The 17,734-nt window shown below is 48.7% G+C and overlaps 1 protein-coding gene across 2 annotated transcripts in view; it reads right to left on the bottom strand.

Annotated features, from left to right (window-relative positions):
* The window catches only part of WDR20 (WD repeat domain 20), a 39,418-nt gene extending 22,143 nt beyond the window's left edge, over positions 1-17,275 (bottom strand). The window contains exon 1 of one of the 2 annotated variants that reach the window (XM_066607474.1): positions 16,991-17,275. In XM_066607474.1, coding sequence (XP_066463571.1) covers positions 16,991-17,239 — 249 coding nt within the window. In that variant the 5' untranslated portion in view covers positions 17,240-17,275. Of the gene's footprint in view, positions 1-16,626; positions 16,795-16,990 lie in introns of those variants that run through there. The other variant, XM_066607475.1, reaches the window with a different exon arrangement.
* Positions 17,276-17,734: the final 459 nt, after the last annotated feature.

Genomic DNA, 17,734 nt, shown 5'->3' with positions numbered 1-17,734 from the left:
TGCTCCAAATATGAAGAGGGGGTGCAAACGTCTCCTACTGAAGTATCAGAGAAATGACACAAACCCTCACTCAGGTTTCATTCCTAAATGACTAAATGCTGACATAGTGAAGCATGGAGAGGTGACAGAACACACGGGGGCATCAGCCTTCCAGACACAATGGAGATTAACCTCTTATGTGCCACAGGCTACTACTATGCTGAACACGGGCAGGGCAGCCTACTGTTCTCTGGAGTCACCCTGTGTGAGCTAAAAATCACAGGTACAGCCCTAGTTTGTCCTCTTTGGTGAGTTAGAGTGCCTTTACATGCCGGATGTACTGGGAGAACATACAGCGGCTAAAAATGAACCCAAATGGTGCAGATTTTTTTTTTTAGATTGAAGGACAAGTGATCGTTAGCACTTTGACTGGGATAGGAAGAGGCAGGCCCGTCCCCACGACTCAGGGTCAAACTTCAGGATAAAAAACATAAAGGCCCATTTACACGTAGCGATGATCACAAAAAAAAAAAAAAAGCTTTGAGCGATCATTTTGCGTAAACTACGCTGCAAATGAAGCCTTAGCTGATAGCAGTTAATAGCCTGAGGGCTCTTATCTGCTTTCAGTTCCTTCCTTCTCTGATGGGAAACAATGCTATCAGCACTACCCGCGGAGAACTGCTGATAAGACTGACTGACGATTTTTAGGCTGGCTTTAATTTAACAATCAGCTAGCAGTGCCCGAGAAGTGCACGATGGGCGCACGTTGACGCAACGATTATCACTGAAACGATCGCTTTTTAGCGATTTAAGTGATCATCGCTCCATGTAAATAGGCCTTAGGCTTATTCTGCCCATAGTTTGGATGGCATTAACCTGGTGACAGGTCCCCTCTAATCCCAGATTCTCACACACAAGTATATAGAAACTCATCCCATGTTGCCCCCACCCCAAAAGAAAAGGTGGAGAATACACTTAACTGTGTGCAGTTTGGATTGGTTTTTTTTTTAGAACTTCTGGTCTGACAGACAGTTGTGAAAAAAATGGGTAACTAACAGAACAGTGAAAGCAGCGGTTTTCTTCAGCTCGCACTATAAGTGTGCTGCTCACTGTAGACCTGAACAGCAGCACATGGACTGAATCCCCCCCGACGTCACTCCGCTGTTTCTATATCATCTTGGCCTTTTCTTCGGTGATCATTATTGGCTTCCAGCTATTAGCTCCAGCCATTACAATGCCCACAGTGGTAATCTTGCAGTTTTCTAGTAACTCTGAATGGCAGATAAATTAGCATTGTTAATCAGCGTTACCCCGCTGTTCAATGGCCGCCCTGGGAGGTCCCGCTACTAGGCTGGCCTCATGATTGCTGCAGACATACTGGCAGCGAGGAACAGAACACTGCAATGTGTACTCGGAAGAAAACAAATCTTGGACAATCCCTTAAGTATATCAGTTGTGAAAAGCAATCCAATAAGCCAAACTACAAGTCCCAGCACCTCCTGCCAGCTGCAGATAATGCTAGGAAGATAAAGCCCAGATCAGCAGGCGATCAGGTATGCAGCAATGGGCATTTTATGAAGCCTCGGTTCTGTCATTACTAGGGCAGTGCATGATGGGAGGAGGGACTATAGGGTTAATGATTTAGCAGATCTTTAAAACCTGAAGTCATGGGACAGGAACAAGTTGCATCAGCGTTTCCAGCATATGACAGGCTAATACACTTTTGCCAGTGGCATTTTAGTTCTAGTTTGCAGATATGCCCTCTGAAACCAGGGAATAAAAAAAGGTTTGGTTGCTATGGGCAACAGCATTTTTAAAAACAGAATATGCATATTATTCACGATACGGTAAGAGCAACTAATTCATAGATTTGTGAGCAGTTTACAGTCACTGACAGCAAGCTGAGGTCTTATACAGAATTAAAAACAAAGTATATTAGAGAGTTGCAGAATGTATCACACATACAAAGAGTCAGCGTTCTTTCCACGAGACGGTGTCTATGTGACGGGCTCGTGACCATCGACACTGCATGACTTATTAGGACGAGGCTATAGATCTGGTGATAACCACCATGAAGCAGGTCTATAAACCCCGGCTGTTAGCGGCAGTAACCAGCGTAGATGGGTAGATCAGTTATAGCAATGTATGCAGGACTGGGAGGGGGCATGCAGATGTAACATACAAGCAAGGGGGCATCAATCTGACCCCCTGTGAAGCTTACACGTAATATACTTACTGCTACATCCCAGCGCGCCCTACATTCGCCATCATGCTCCGTCTGTACCATACTAGCATTGCCAGGATTTGACTGGCGGCATATGCCCAGTGACAACAGCACACTAGATTCCCTTCTCATACCAGGTGTGGCACAATGGATGCCCAGCCTGAAGGCCAAATACAATGGACTGTTTAATGACACCAGAGCCCGAGACAGGAGGGGATACAGAAGAGACGGCACAAACTGCGGGGAGTATACCAGCAGAGAAGCCACATGGGTTATTTACTATGCCGTTTAGACCGTAGGGGCAAAACCAACCCTAATGCCACAATCTGCGTTTCTCCACCAGAAACCCTTACCTGGTAAGAGCACCCATAATCTGCATGTCTAATGTGAAGGTTTTAAAGCGGGATTAACCCCTTGATGCTAAAGGTCATACACCCTCAAGCAGTAGTGTTTATATGGAGGATCAGGAGCGAGCCCACTCCATATGTGGCAGTCTGACAGCTAAAACCGTCCCGCAACAGCCAAGTTCAGCGTTAATGCTGGTTGTGGCTGTTAACCCTTTAAATGCCCCGATCAGCATCTAGGGATCCCAAAAGGGCGCCCTGCAATATTGTGAGGTGCTGTCTGGTTGTCATGGCAGCCCAGGGCCATTGTGTATTTCCACCTACTAAGGGACCGTCTTAGTAGAATGTTGCAGAAATTACCATATGCTGCAATACTGAAGAATTGCAGTATATGGTATAAGCAATCAAACGATCGCAAGTGTGGAGTTTCTCTCTAATCTTACTGGCCTATAGAATAAAGTTGGTCATTTTTGCCATAATGTGTACACTGCAAAAACAATATCCCCGAGAGATGGCAAAATTGCATCCTCCCCCCTTCCATCTCCCTCTACTTAGAAGTTTGCCAGTACAGTATATGCTACAGTCGCACAGATCAGGGTTCATGGCGGCACCTAGTACAGGACTCCAGACTTGTTCTGCCCCTGGGGACACGGACAATCCCTCTCACACCGACACCCTGATGGCGCTAGAATTTAGCTTACTTTCTTGAAAAACCAAGACTACTGCCTTTTATTAACAGCTAAGGAGAAGAGCCCCCAACCAGAGCGCTGCCAGGCGCAGGGAACAGAGGGAGGGGCGGTTAATGTGCGGAGGATTAGGGGCGACAGGACATAAGTCAATTTTAAATGATGACCCATTTCATTCTGTTCAGCAGGGCCGAGAGCAGAAGCCAGACACGAGTGGCAGCTCTTCCACAGATGTCGCACCTTTCCTCAGGGTGGAGGGGGATCAGGTCTGTCAGCAGGTTAGATCTAAATGGGCAAGAAGGTATATAAAGTGGGGAGCCCCTCTAAGGGGATTGGCAGAGATCATCACCTGATCGGCTCTACCTGTCAAATGATCCTTCCCAGCCAACCAGCCGGAGGGGAAATGCTGCTTTGTATAGGATGAGGATTTCCCCTTTGGTCCACAAGGCAGGAACCATCGATTTGTGGTGCCACACGTCCTAATCCCTGCAAAATTACCCCAATTTAAACAGACATAAGTCAGCTAAAAGCTTAACACCATGGGCAGCATTTTATGCCCTCATCTCATAGCCGTGTACCCTAGCTAGATGGAGAGCACCTCAGGCACATCTTAACACCTCCGCCTAGTTGGAGCATGAGTGACTTTGGTACACGCGCCATGACTCGGGCTACCACTAGGGGTAATACTGCATCAGTGGACCAGTCTTTCCAAACTCAGAACCAAGAAAAAGGGCCACAGGTCAATTGTTTTACATCAATGACTGCATCACATGTGGACATGCCCTAGGGTGCCCAATAAGAGCCCCCGCCACCTTCAAAAGGGTTTAAAGCAATCCTCCAGGCCTGGAGAAACAAAGATGGCCACACCAGCTTCTCCAACTACCTGATGTTCTAGTATAAGACACTATGCTGGCCGCGCTGAACTCCGTCTGCCGGGACAAGGCGAGTATATTTTTTTTTATTGTAACACATTTCTGGATGAATTGCAGGTAAGGGCTTATGTATTTAAGCCCTTCCCGACAATTCATCCTGCGATCGCCGGCAGCCCATTGCTTTCAGTGGAACCTGCTGTATTGCTGGCTCCATTGAATTCAATGGGCAAAGATCGTTCTTCTCTTCCACAGCTGTTACAGCTATGGCAGAGGAGAACGATCTATACGCTGACAGTGCGGGGGGGGGCCCACTCTTGCCGCTATTGTGGCTTAATAGTGGGACCTGGGAACTTGAGATGCAGCCCAACATGTAGCCCCTCGCCTGCCCTATCCGTTGCTGTGTCGTTCCCATCACTTTCGTGAATTGCCCAGATTTTCACAAATGAAAACCTTAGCGAGCATCGGCGATATACAAAAATGCTCGAGTCGCCCATTGACTTCAATGGGGTTCGTTACTCGAAACGAACCCTCGAGCATCGCGAAAAGTTTGTCCCGAGTAACGAGCACCCGAGCATTTTGGTGCTCGCTCATCTCTAATAGCAACCAATCACAGCACAGCTTTCATGTTACCTCAGCAGTATAATATATAACAACCAATCACAGCACAGCTTTCATGTTACCTCAGCAGTATAATATATAACAACCAATCACAGCGCAGCTTCTTATGTTACCTCAGCAGTATAATATATAGCAACCAATCACAGCGCAGCTTTCATGTTACCTCAGCAGTAGAATATATAGCAACCAATCACAGCGCAGCTTTCATGTTACCTCAGCAGTATAACAAATGGACGACACCAACAGACTAGCATACAACAAGACTGAAGCTGTGGTGCCCAGAGCTGCGCTGACAGCCGACTGCAGTTACTGCCTTTCACCATTTCAATACACAGATTAGGTTATAAAACCCGGGGTGCCGTGCGGGCGCGGTGGGGGGCAACAAGCTGGTGTAGGTTTCCCCACAACTCTTATGAAATGCCCCTTCTCCCCACATGTTATTTCCGCCCCCAGGTGTCCAGGGGCCGGGCTCACTTCTGCTGCCCTTGTGCCCAGACTTCAGGCTACACAGCGGGCGCGGCCGTGATGGGCGTCTGCCACCACACATTGCTGTGTAGGCCGATGTCCAACCTGGTCAGATTCTTTAGCGCCTACACTGTCCCTGCAGCTCCGAGGTCAGTGGCGGTGCGATGTTATGGCGCTACACAACAGCTGTGGTTGACGCGACCCCCGATGCAGCTAAACGGGCCGCAGACAGACACAGCTGACACCAGATAGCACCAGTCTGCTTTCAAGCCGTGTTAACGCCGCTAGTGTTTTCCTATGACAGACAGTGACTTGCTTACCAAAAATAAAACTGCCTTAACAGGTTTTCCCCGCACTTATGACGTGTTTAAGGCGGATTTTGACCCGGAGTCAGCTGCATATCTGCAGCTGATTTCAGCAACGTTCCCCTCATCTTCAAAGTCTTCGTGCTGCCAGCGTGAGGGCGCATTCACTCGGGCAAGGGCATGTGAAAGCGGGCTTGGAGAAGTGCAATGCTCATTGCGAGGGGAAAATAAAAAGGAACACGTGCATTTTCAAAATAGAAAAAAAAACCAAAAAAAAACTATATAAATGGCATGCGCACGCACATACGGATCACACTCAGTCCCCCCCCCCCCCCCTCACTTATTGGGAACCGTGTGAACGCTCCCCGACCATTTACCCGGCGGCCTCTATTGAGCGCCAAGCCGCTGGTCAGGTGATGCAGTGCCTTCTCCTCCCCACAGCTGCACATTCAGTACATGCAGCTCCACTTGAACCTGCGCCATTTCCCCAGAATGGGGCTACCGCTGCGGCTCTGGTCTTGCGAAAAAAAAAGAAAACAAACCCTAAAGCCCGTCCTGCCCTACATGGAGCCTTATACCAGCCCCCACCCCCAAAGGTGCTTCAGCAAGACGGTTTGGTCCAAAAGGTGCTGGGAGAAAAAAGCCCCAACTGTCAGGCTGCGTTTGCTGCGGATCTGACGCCAGTAGTTGCAGTAGTCGCAGTCTCTGCACGGCTGATTTTTTCCACATGGGGAATTTGAAATTCCGCATGACCGGATGTAAACCGCTGCTCTTCTTACATTGTGTTTTACTACTTGCAGAGCTGCGTTTGTTTGCATGTTTGCACAGTTAGGTTCCCACACTGCAGAATCCCGCCGGAAATCTTGCAGTTTTTTTCGCTGCGGCCAAACCACAAGATTTCCACTGGGAAAGCACTGCTACAAAACCTGCGGGTTTGGAGTGGCTTGGCCACACGCTTTTCCCTTGTGGCCAGCGCTCCCATAGAGAAGAGTGCGGCCGCAACAGGGGGGGGAAAAAAAATTTAAATTTGAAATGCTGCAGCAAGGGAATCCGCGCCGCAGCGCCGACTTTGCCGCAACGGATTGACCGCCCTATCTGGATGAGATTTCTGACAAATCTCGTCAACATGGCTGGCCAATCCCGGGAGCAGCGGCCGCATGCAGATGTGCTGCAGCGATATTCTGGACAGAATTTCCACAGCAAATCCACCCTGTTTGAACCCAGCCTTAAAACGGGCAACAAGCAAGCTGATGGCATATCGCTTTTCTGCCTGCTGTGGGCATAGCAGCCTGCATATAAAAAAAAAACAAAAACCCCACGAACAATTACATATTTACTGCGGGGGGTTTTTTGTTTTTTTTTACAATGCAGCGCATTAATTTATGCATGACATACACCCTACAATAGGACACGCTGTGTGTGATTTTGCATGCGCAATACATGGAGGTTTAGTGCTGCATATTTCGCACGGCTGTAAAACAGTCAGAAACCGCTCAGGTGGCTTCAAGCTCCATTTACACTGGACGAATGTTGGGCAAAGGATTCCCGACCCTCGTCCCCGCACATACTCTCTCTCGAGCTGCTGCAAGGGAGCTCGTAGCACGGGCTCACTCACGGAGCAGCCAGCAGGGGGTGGGGCGGCTGCAGGAGATTTCACTCCCCCCGCTCCTCTCCATTGACATAACATAACGGCCAGTCACTACTGAAGCTTGTCATTTATGCTGTTCATGCTGCATAAACGATGGAGGATGAGCTGATCGTTGCGATTCTCCGCTCACGGCAGGCAATTCGCAGCATGCTGCGAATTGCCCCAATTCTCCGCAGCCAGCCTATCAGATAAGGCTGACCGGCAGCAGCTCCCGCGGGACTTCCCACCGCCCGTGGACAGGGGTCCTAAGGGCTTATGTCCACAGTAGTCGCGGAATTCCACGGTTGTAAACAAAACAGGGCCACTGGCAATTGCGGAAAAACGCACGTTTTTCCGCAGTCTCCATTAATACCAGGTTAGTGGCAACCTTTCGTGACGTAAATCTGCGGGAAATAGAACATGCTGCGATTTGTTTCCCGCAGCGGAAGTACACGGTAAAATTAGGCATGTCGGCATTGGCAGGTTGGTTCAATAGAACCTAATTGCTGCGGAATTCCACTACAGATTTACACCGCGGTCGTGGGCACGAGCCCTAAGTGTGGTGCCACACAGAACAACACTAAATCTGCATAGAAAAGAGTGAAGGAGATGCAGAAACCCAAGCCAGCTGTGTGATAGAAGGGAGAGATGTGTTGTGGCGCGTACAACTGTGATTAGCAGCCGTGACGCAGGACCGCTGACACTTCACAGACCCGTTAACCAAGCGGCAGCTCTGAGGCAATCAGGGGGAGATAATAGGAGCAGGAAATATTCTTTAGGCTCCCATCAGGATGAACATCTGACACCGCGGGCCTGCTGATGATCCCCAGACATTCTATGACCCCCGTCAGCAGCCTTTTTTTTTTTTTTAAAAGGGCCATTCTGGCAAAAACATTGTTCCATTCCTGACCCCTCCCCTGATTGCCTGTCACAGTCTGGAGGTCTCCTCTGTGTATTCCAGTCACTTCCCTGCAGTGCAGCACTCTGTCTAATGCTTATCAGGCACCATCTTGAAAGTTTTTTTTGTTTCCCTTTCACATCAATCCCATGATGCATCAGCACAGCTATACCATTGCTGCCTGTTGAGGGAGGGGGAGGAGTTTTTACCTTCTATATTCGCCTAAATACGCTACAGACCATAACTGCAGTCAGAAGGATGAGCTGTGATCTCCTCTATTATAACTGTGTGATCATCATCAGTAACAGCAGTGCCAGTGTCCTCCTGCAGGCATGTCCTATGGTAGCTGCATATAACAGCATTAAACACTTTAAAAGCTCTATTTACACAGGCTAGTGCAATATCAGTCCAAGAAACGGACACTTGTAGACCTGCAGTTTATGTAACTGCGATGCGTTTTGAGAGAAAAACATTGCATTGCTGTACTTGGAATAAAGTAGTATATCCAAGTGATTCGGACATTGTTTTTCGCCACATGTCATTTAGGTAGTAAAAATAGCCCAATAGAATTTGTGTATATTAAGAAGCGCCAAAAGTGGGAAATATTTTTTTTTGCCATTTTTTCACATTTTTGATTGTACTATATCTAATATGTGCAAACATACTGTACACATTTATAAAATATATATTTTCATCTGTTTACTCCATTCTGGACACATTTGAAAAGCTTTCGTTCTTTGTTAACCATTTAGGAGACGTACAAATTTAACATGGATTATTAACATTTTGAGGAATATTTTGTTTTCCTACACCAAGCCAAGATTGCAAAGGCTCATAGGTGTCAGAATGCTAAATACCCCACAAATGGCCCCATTTTAAAATCTACACCCCTTAATGTATTCACTGAGGGGGGGGGGGGGGGGGTCAGGAGTATTTTGACCCCACAGTTTCTTTTCAGGAGTTAATGCAATTTAGAGGAGAAATAAAATAGAATATCATATTTTTGCAAATATGTCATTTCAAAGACAAGACTTTTTCCTATGATGCACATGAACATGAGGATTTACACCCGAAAATGGACCCCCCCCCCCCCCCCCCCCCCCCGTTTGTCCCATGTTCAGAAACATACCCATTGTGGCCCTAATCTTCTGTCCGTATGCACAATGGGGCCCAAACCAGAAGGAGCAACAGGGGGCTTTCAGAACAGAGATTACGCTTGAAAAGGCCGATAATAGAGGGAACACCCGTTGGATTTCAGGACACAACTGAATAAGTTCCAGGCCCTATTGCCCACGTGTGCAGAAAAAAAAAATAGAATGCCATTCCCCAAATCTTAGATAAAAGTAAGAATGTGGTATGTCAAAACACAGGGGTAATTACAGAGGCTGGTTAGGATGGGCACAAGGGGCAATAAAAATTGGGTACACCTCATCCCATACTTTTTTGGGGGTATTTCTTGACTCCAGTGGCAGGGATGGGGTGTAAAAAGTGGCATTCTGTGAGGCTTCATAAGCTTGCTAAGGTGCAGAGGTCTCACCCAGAAGGCGCTCAACAAGCTGCTCCTGGAACTGCAGGGAGGCGAGCGTTCCCGGGGCTTCCTGCGGATGACAGCTCCATGTTGTCAACTACCTCCGGGCACCAACAGCATGGAGCGGTCACGTCCATAGCCCACGTGGCTTTAATTCCCACAGGGAGCATGTTTTTACATCATCAGGGACTTGGCTAGGACGTAAAATGGGTTAAGGGGTTGCCTGAGTTAATTCTTTTATATAGTCCCCCCCCGCGAGGCTCGCACTGTAATAACACATACCACAACTTTGTTATCGCGCGAGCTTTCCACAATCAAACTCGGGGCTGTCTGCATAGGATTGCATAAACCAATGCAATCCTATGGCCGTGTGCAGCGGTGGGGAGTCCGCCCGTGTGCATTCGGCCTTACAGAGTGGTGGCAAACCCTTCACCATAGAATGAAAACATATTACCGCATGACAGTGTTCTTATACACAACATGAATGCAGGCGGTGGAGTTTGTAGGGAAAGCTGTAACACGCCAAACTGCGATGTACACAATGGTGGAATTAATCTCAACATCCATAAATAGGCTTAAATAAAGGGAATCAGTCGCCATCCTCTTGCAGCCCGCTGTAGAATGTAGTGCCAGTCACACCGACTGCAGTGATATTTATGTTGTGTGGATCTGTGCAGAAGTTTGGGAGAAACTTGGGTTATATTAGTAGCAGACACAGAACTAGTCCTGAATATTCATGAGCTGCAGTTAGCCACACCCACCCTGCCCTACAGCCAATGATTGGCAGCTCTCTGTGCATAGTAATAGGCAAAAAGCATTGACTGGAGGGCGTGGTGGGTGTAGCCGAGTGCAGCTCATGAATATCCAGGACTACTTTAAGTAGTCCTCTATGCATGTGCCATTACTGATAAAGGTAAGTTTCTCCATAACTACTGCACAGATCCACACAGCAGACCTATCACTGTAATCAGTGTGACAGGCACTGCCTTGTGCTGCCCTCAGAGAGGGGCAAAGAGAGGGCGACAGTCTTATTTACTGCGAGGCTGATAGGAAGTCACTGACATTGCACTATTTACATTGTAACCCAGTATGTTGGTGCTATATACAAGAATAGTCAGCTGGGGTGTCTGATCTGTACAGAACAGCATAAACACAACTATCCAAAGACCCCCTTGGGGTATTCAGAATGCTGATCACTGTTGTAACTGCATTCAGGGAGGTGCAGTATGTTAGTCATCAGGCAATGGTGCAGCACCAAGTAACATCCCCGGTGTGTATGTCATAGTGGTGGGCACCACACGATCACAACGTCCCTGGAGTACAATTATGGTATGTCTTACATTCATCTGAATTGCTGCCATGCAATACAACATTTAACCTGAAGAGGCCACTGCAGAAGAAAAGTCCATTCCACTGTAGCGCCCCCTGGTGATCACAGCTGCTCAATAGCAGGTCCTTTACAGAAGGGGATGTCCTTTTAAGGCCTCACACGGGCTAATAGGACATGCTGCATTATCTTAATCTATGATAAACCAGCATAAAACATACACCAGCTTAATCCAATGGGTGCAAAACTATTTACAGACTGAGTCCCAACAGAAAACATCACCTCTAGATATACTGCAGTCTTTAAAGAAGCAGCATTGCTCAAAAGGGGCTAATAAGGGAGATGGAATAAATCCTCCACAGTGCCACCTATTGAAAGGCAGCATTCCTTCAAGCCAAAGTCAGACTCTTTATACAGGCCTTGTAACAATGACTGGGAATTAAAAGCAAAGCCAGACTCCATGTACAGACAGCTGTTTCAGGGTTTTTGCCCATCAGTGTACAGTAGGAGTCTGGCTTTGTTAGTGAGAGGCCCGGGACGGGGGTCAGAAAGGCCTTTTTTTCTCCTTAGGGAGAGCAGCTAAACGTTGGGAGAGAAGACTCAAATGGCCATGCACGCTCCTCTGGGTAATATGCAAATAAGGGAGATGGAATAAAATCTCTGCAACACCACCTATTGGAGGGCAGCATTCCTTCAAGCCAAAAGTCAGATTTTTCATACAAGGCTTGTAACAATGACTGGAAATTAAAAGCAAAGCTTTCCCACTAGGGGTCTAACCATAGGGATCCCCAGTGACCACAACAACTGTGAACAGCAAGGTAGTGCTCATGCATGCCCTTTACTCCGTTCACAGGGACCAGTCCCACGACAGCTGGGATCCCAGCAATCATAAGTGTATCACCTATTCCATGGAGATGTGTATTTAGTGGCAAAACCCCTTTAAATTCAGAAGGGATGTGACAGGAGGCGCCCCGACACGTGTGACCTCATACACGTCACGCTTTAATCACGGCAGCAGAGTTTTCTCCTATGGAAGATACACACCCATTATTTCCTAGAAACAAGCAGAAGCATAAGAGTGCCAAACCTCAGATTCCAGGAGATCAGAAGAGGCAGGGCAGCCACCTCCTTCAGGGGACACAGAATCCCCCTCCAACTGTCAGTGGCAGGACTACTACTCCGAGCAGCGACATGTTGGGAGATCAGAGAAGACAGCAACACTTCATGTCACGCATTAGACAAGCCTGTCTGTGCCATAGGAGAGCCGAGTGACCATCCGTGCTGCATGTCATCCGTTTCTCTACCACCCAAGTCCCATCACAGACCCTCCTAGTCCCAGTAGCAGGCTATACTAGCCAATAGGATAAGTAACCCCACCCCTATACCTGCGGAACATGCTGAGCTACTGGTCAATCCACAGTAAATACTTGGAAAGCTTTCACTTTACATAAATCATATTTTCTATATACGATATAACTTTTCTTCAGATATTTGGTACAGCCTGTGCCTGCTTTTTACACCAGCCGTGCCATTATTTTTAAAGTGGGTGGAGCCTGGCAGCAGCGGTACGGCCGCCCACAACCCCAACACCAAGTTACAGCTGACATCTCCACCACCTGGCAGCAGACATTTCTCTGGTTGCCTCTTTCGATGCTCATCTTGGACTTTCACCTCTTAATATACTTTGTCAACAAAAGCCCCAGCCGGTAGAAGTTGTCTATTTGCTGCAGAACTCGGCATGCAGTTACATCTCAGGCAGGTATGTAAATGGTTAGATGAACGGTCTTGCCACCCGAGGTCACTAAAAGTGGTTCCAGCCTCGGCCTATAACAAGGCTGTCAGAGGCTCCTTGTGTGTAGGGACCTCTTTTCAGCCTGATGACCACTAGACGCCTCTACGATGCAATCAGAGACTTCACCCCGTTACCAGAGTCTGAGAGGGAAGAAGGGTGGGGAGAACTATTGGAATGTGAGAAGCTGGATGGTCACATCGATGAATTGGGGCCGTGCTGACCAGGCTGTTAGGGGGTGTTGGCACCAGTTGATGTGCGAGGGCACACACAGCGACCAGGCTCAGAACCCCCGACAGACCACCAGTAGAGAGGGTCATCTGATCACCCGACAAGCATGAGCAGCTCTAATTATTTAGTGGTCCGCCATCCAGAGACAGGTGGCGCCATCATTACATTGTCATCCTGACAACCTGTGGAAAGGAAGGGTTTTGGTATTCTTTAAGAAACCAGCCATGTTTTTTCTTACTCTGTCCAATCACTATAAGGGGTTTCCCCATTAAAGGGGTCGTCCCGCGCCGAAACGGTTTTTTTTTTTTTCTAACCCCCCCCCCCCCCCCCCCCCGTTCGGCGCGAGACAACCCCGATGCAGGGGTTAAAAAAACAACCCGCACAGCGCTTACCTGAATCCCGGCGGTCCGGCGTCTTCATACTTACCTGCTGAAGATGGCCGCCGGGATCCTCTGTCTCTGTGGACCGCAGGGCTTCTGTGCGGTCCATTGCCGATTCCAGCCTCCTGATTGGCTGGAATCGGCACGTGACGGGGCGGAGCTACACGGAGCTCCATAGAGAACAGGAGAAGACCCGGACTGCGCAAGCGCGGCTAATTTGGCCATCGGAGGGCGAAAATTAGTCGGCACCATGGAGACGAGGACGCCAGCAACGGACCAGGTAAGTATAAAACTTTTTATAACTTCTGTATGGCTCATAATTAATGCACAATGTACATTACAAAGTGCATTATTATGGCCATGCAGAAGTGTATAGACCCACTTGCTGCCGCGGGACAACCCCTTTAAAGACCGTTCTCCCTACTCCACAGGATAGGGAATAAGTGTCTGGGTGTTAGGGACAATCCTGAGATCTGCGCACCGTATGGTAAAACAGAAGCCGTGTGCACGCTGCCCCGCTCCACTTGCTTCCATAGTACAGAGGAAGATCAACGCGCTCAAACCCCCGGTGAGCAGACGTTTAGACCCTATCCTATGGATCATGTATAAATGGTGGTACCAGGAAAGACCTCTTCAGACCAAGCACTGTACATGCAGGGGACTTGGTCCTGAGCTTTACACCAGCGCCATTGTAAGTGTACAGTGCGAGTCTAAAGCTCCTGCAACCTGGCAGAACCAGGTCGGCTGCCCAGCTGTCAGCGACAGCAAGGGACCCCAAAGACAAGACCGTTTATACCAGCGCAACCTCAGTACTATGTAGTGAAGAGGAAAACTGCCCATGGCAGACCCAACCATCACCACAGATGCCCTGTAACCCAAGGCTGTACAAGGTATCATAATGACCGAAACAAGTGGGGAACTCATCCCTGGACTTCACTTTACTGTTAACATACAGATTTATAAGAGAACTGTAAATGAACATTTTTGTTTAACTTTTTGTTATACATTACCCCTAACAAAACAAATATAAATATTTGGGGAGAAGTTTTTTTTTTCTTTAATAAAATAATCCTGTGTCCTGAAAAAAAAAACAAAAAAAAACACAACACTACAAGATAGTTTTGGCAGCTTGATAAGGGGAAAAATATTGGGCCATTAAACCATCTGCATAAAATTACCAAAAAGGGTCTGGTCCTTTAAGAGCCAAACACTGGCCACTATGAGGTTAAGTCACATGACTGTCACATGGAGCTAAACTGCTGCTCATTTTCAAGGGCAGCAGAATAAGTTTCTGAAGCAGCTCTGCTTGTGAATTGGAGAATTCAAATCTCCACCCCCCCCCCCCCAATAAAAAAAGGGAGGTCTAATATTTTTGAAGTTTCTCTGCAGCTTTAACCTGTGGAATCTTGTGAAAGGCTGAATAACCCTTTAAAAGGTCAACAGTCCGGGCTGCTAGAGGGGTCACTGGTTCAGAAGAGTTCCATAAACCTAAACAGTCATTGCATGCAGCACTATGCAGGGCCTGTGGAGGCGGAGCCTAGTACAGCCCCATCTCAGGCTCCGCCCTCAGCATAGTGCAGTGTTGACTTTGCCTTTTTATATAGAAATACAGCTTCCTAAAAGGTGCCAACTAACAGCCGGGGGCACAATTCCCATGTGGGCGAGTTGTGGCCAAGGGTACTCTCATCAGACAGCGCACAGACCCCATGACAGTCCATACATCTGCAGTGGCATGTCCCACTTCTCATTCATGATACACGCAGGCCATCGGCCCCTGAAGGAGACCCGGAGAGCCTGCCACCTGCAGCAGCACCGGCAGACAAGGAGCTGTCAGCGAGGGGGACACTGACCTCCTTGTTCTCATACAGGTTCCCAAATCTCAGATTTCACCCAAACCAGGGGAAAAAAAAAATTCCACTTGCAGCAGATGTCCAGTTGTGAGCAGTGACACATGCTTACAGGTAGCCGCTCTTCATCTTATTACTTAGCTGTGGCCAACGACTACATCTGTGCTGTGTTGTCTATTGGAGATGAGTGTAGTACCTCCTGTGTTGTCCCTTCCTCATACTTTACACTGCTGCTCCTCTTCTTCACACTGGCTGCAGTGTAGAGGCAGAAGCTCAGCATGAGATCAGTGCAGTGATCAGAACTACTTCCCTAGACAAGGAGTCTGCAGATTGGCAGGAGGGGGGCGGTTTATAATTGGCCACTTCAGTATTAAACAAGACAAAAGCATAAAATGTTACAATGTTGCCATCATTACAGAAGAAACAACAAGATTACAGATCAGTGCGGTGCGGCCCGGGCGCTCAGCTATCACACTATTACTAGAGATGCAAATCCAGGCTGCACGGCACACCTGTGCCAGGTAGGGGTCATGTGACCGCTCCATGGCACGTGCCCAGAAATCACAAGGCAGGTTAGTAATGCTGAGGTCCTTACCATATGGGAATGAGCCCGTTATCACTAATCACTATACAGCACAGGAGGATGTTGGGGTTGTAGAAGGGTTACCCCTCCCCCCAAGGGTTGGTTAACCTCCCCCTCCCCCCTTCATACCGACAGGTAAGGCCAAATACTAAATAATTCCACACTGCGCAGGTGCCAGGAATATTGACCAGTTCTCCACCTGTACCCCAGCATCCCACAGGTGCTGCCCATATTACCAGGTAGGTACACACAAAAAAATTTAAGTTGCACACCCAATAAAGTATAAATTGACAAGTTGATTGGATGACGCTGAACCCCAAAGAGCGCTCCATGTGAGCCGTTTACAACAGAGGGGGAGCGGACACAAGGGGTACTGCAGCAGCTATGGTACTCCTGCAAGTAACAGGAACCAGAGGCCAAACAACCGGGAGGTCCAAGAAATACATGGAAGCCCGAGTGATGCCATGTTCGAGGGTAACCAGAAGATGGGCAGCGACAGACATCCGAGGTCCAAAATCCCAGGAGGTGAGAATGATGTCTATGAGCAACAGGCCCTCAAGATATAGTGGGAGAGGTCCTGCAGCAAGTCTGCCCCCTCTCCCCTTGGCGCCCTGGCACCAGCCTCCGCCCCCTCTACCCCTGGCACAAGCCTCCAAGGAGTATCAGCCAGAAGGTCAGGCAGACACCATGCCTAGTGAGGGCAGTGCCAGCACCCAGGGTCATTACTGCTTACAAGTAGCACCCAGTCCTGTACCGGGCACCAGACAGTGCCCGCAGCGATTACCCAGCGCTGTGCCAGTATACTGAGGGCTGCGGACAATATTCTGTATCGTTATGAGGTTATTAATGAGGCCGTCAGATACCCAATATCCCTGGTGCTGTCCGCCTCCTACACCCCTGCCGCTCCAGCAATCTGTACCTACCTGTCCTCAGCGGCATCAGGTGACATCACCCTGAAGGGCGAGGACTGAGGGTAGGTAAGTCTTCCTGTCACCGTAGGTCCCATAGATGGAGTTAACCATCTGTGTGCTGGCACCCCAGGTAGTGAGCAGGTGGACAGCCCACCTGCAGGCGCCCCCCTGGGTGTATTCCACCAGGCCCCGCCCACAGTGGGGTGACATCCAGCGCAGCCCGCTAGGACGCAGCAGGGTGTGGAGCTCATGTGATGACAGAGCCTCCATTGAGCAGCAGTGTTTTGTAACCTGACTCTGCAGTCACACCGCCGCCATTCCGGGCCCCCGTATAGCAGCCGTCAGCCCGGCCCCGCCCCCTTCCGGGTGTTCTTACCTTCCTGACGCCCTTATAGATGTAGAAGTAGAGCTCTCGGCCCACATTGAAGCAGATCCTGTCCCCGTTACCGGACTGGTCGTTGACGTTGACGAATGAAACCTTGACAGGGTTGGAGCCCTGCGAATTAAAGGGCACCCGGTTGGGGCGGCTGTACTCGGAATGAGAGAGGAGCTTGTAGAGGCCTTCCCGAGTGGTGAACTGGGTCTTAATTTCGTTCATTTCCTTCCCTCCTCCCTCCGCCGCCATCTTGGAAAGCAGCTCTCATCCTGCCAAATACCCGGATCTGGCCGAGCGCGCATGCGCAGGACTAGCCCTCAGGGGTTCGCTCACTACAGCGGACGGCCTCTCCTATGGGTGGGCGGGGCTCATGTGACGCCATCAGCCGTACTGCGCACGCGCGCTTGTCGCAAGGTGGAAGCTGCTGTCAGTGTTTTGTTGGCGCCCTCTGTTGAGCGTTTGAGGAGTTACATTATTATTACCATCAACATCTCAACTAGTTACTCCCATGTAAATGACACCATGCAATATGTTCCTGCTGCAGGAGTGTTGTCACCTCTACGTATCACACAACAACATTGGGACACAATAATGTATTCACCATCCATGACACTAGATGTCCACATCCCTAACATAAAACAAGGCAAAGAGTTGCAACTCTCTGCAACTGGATCAGAACTTTCTTTGCTTTTATAAATTGACCATGAGCCTTCTAAAAAATAGAAGATGAATCTCCTAGACGCT

Source organism: Eleutherodactylus coqui, chromosome 6 (genome assembly GCF_035609145.1).
Source record: "Eleutherodactylus coqui strain aEleCoq1 chromosome 6, aEleCoq1.hap1, whole genome shotgun sequence".
NCBI lineage: Eukaryota > Metazoa > Chordata > Amphibia > Anura > Eleutherodactylidae > Eleutherodactylus > Eleutherodactylus coqui.
Note: the sequence above shows the minus strand (reverse complement) of the source record. Positions and strands in the feature narration are given on the sequence as shown.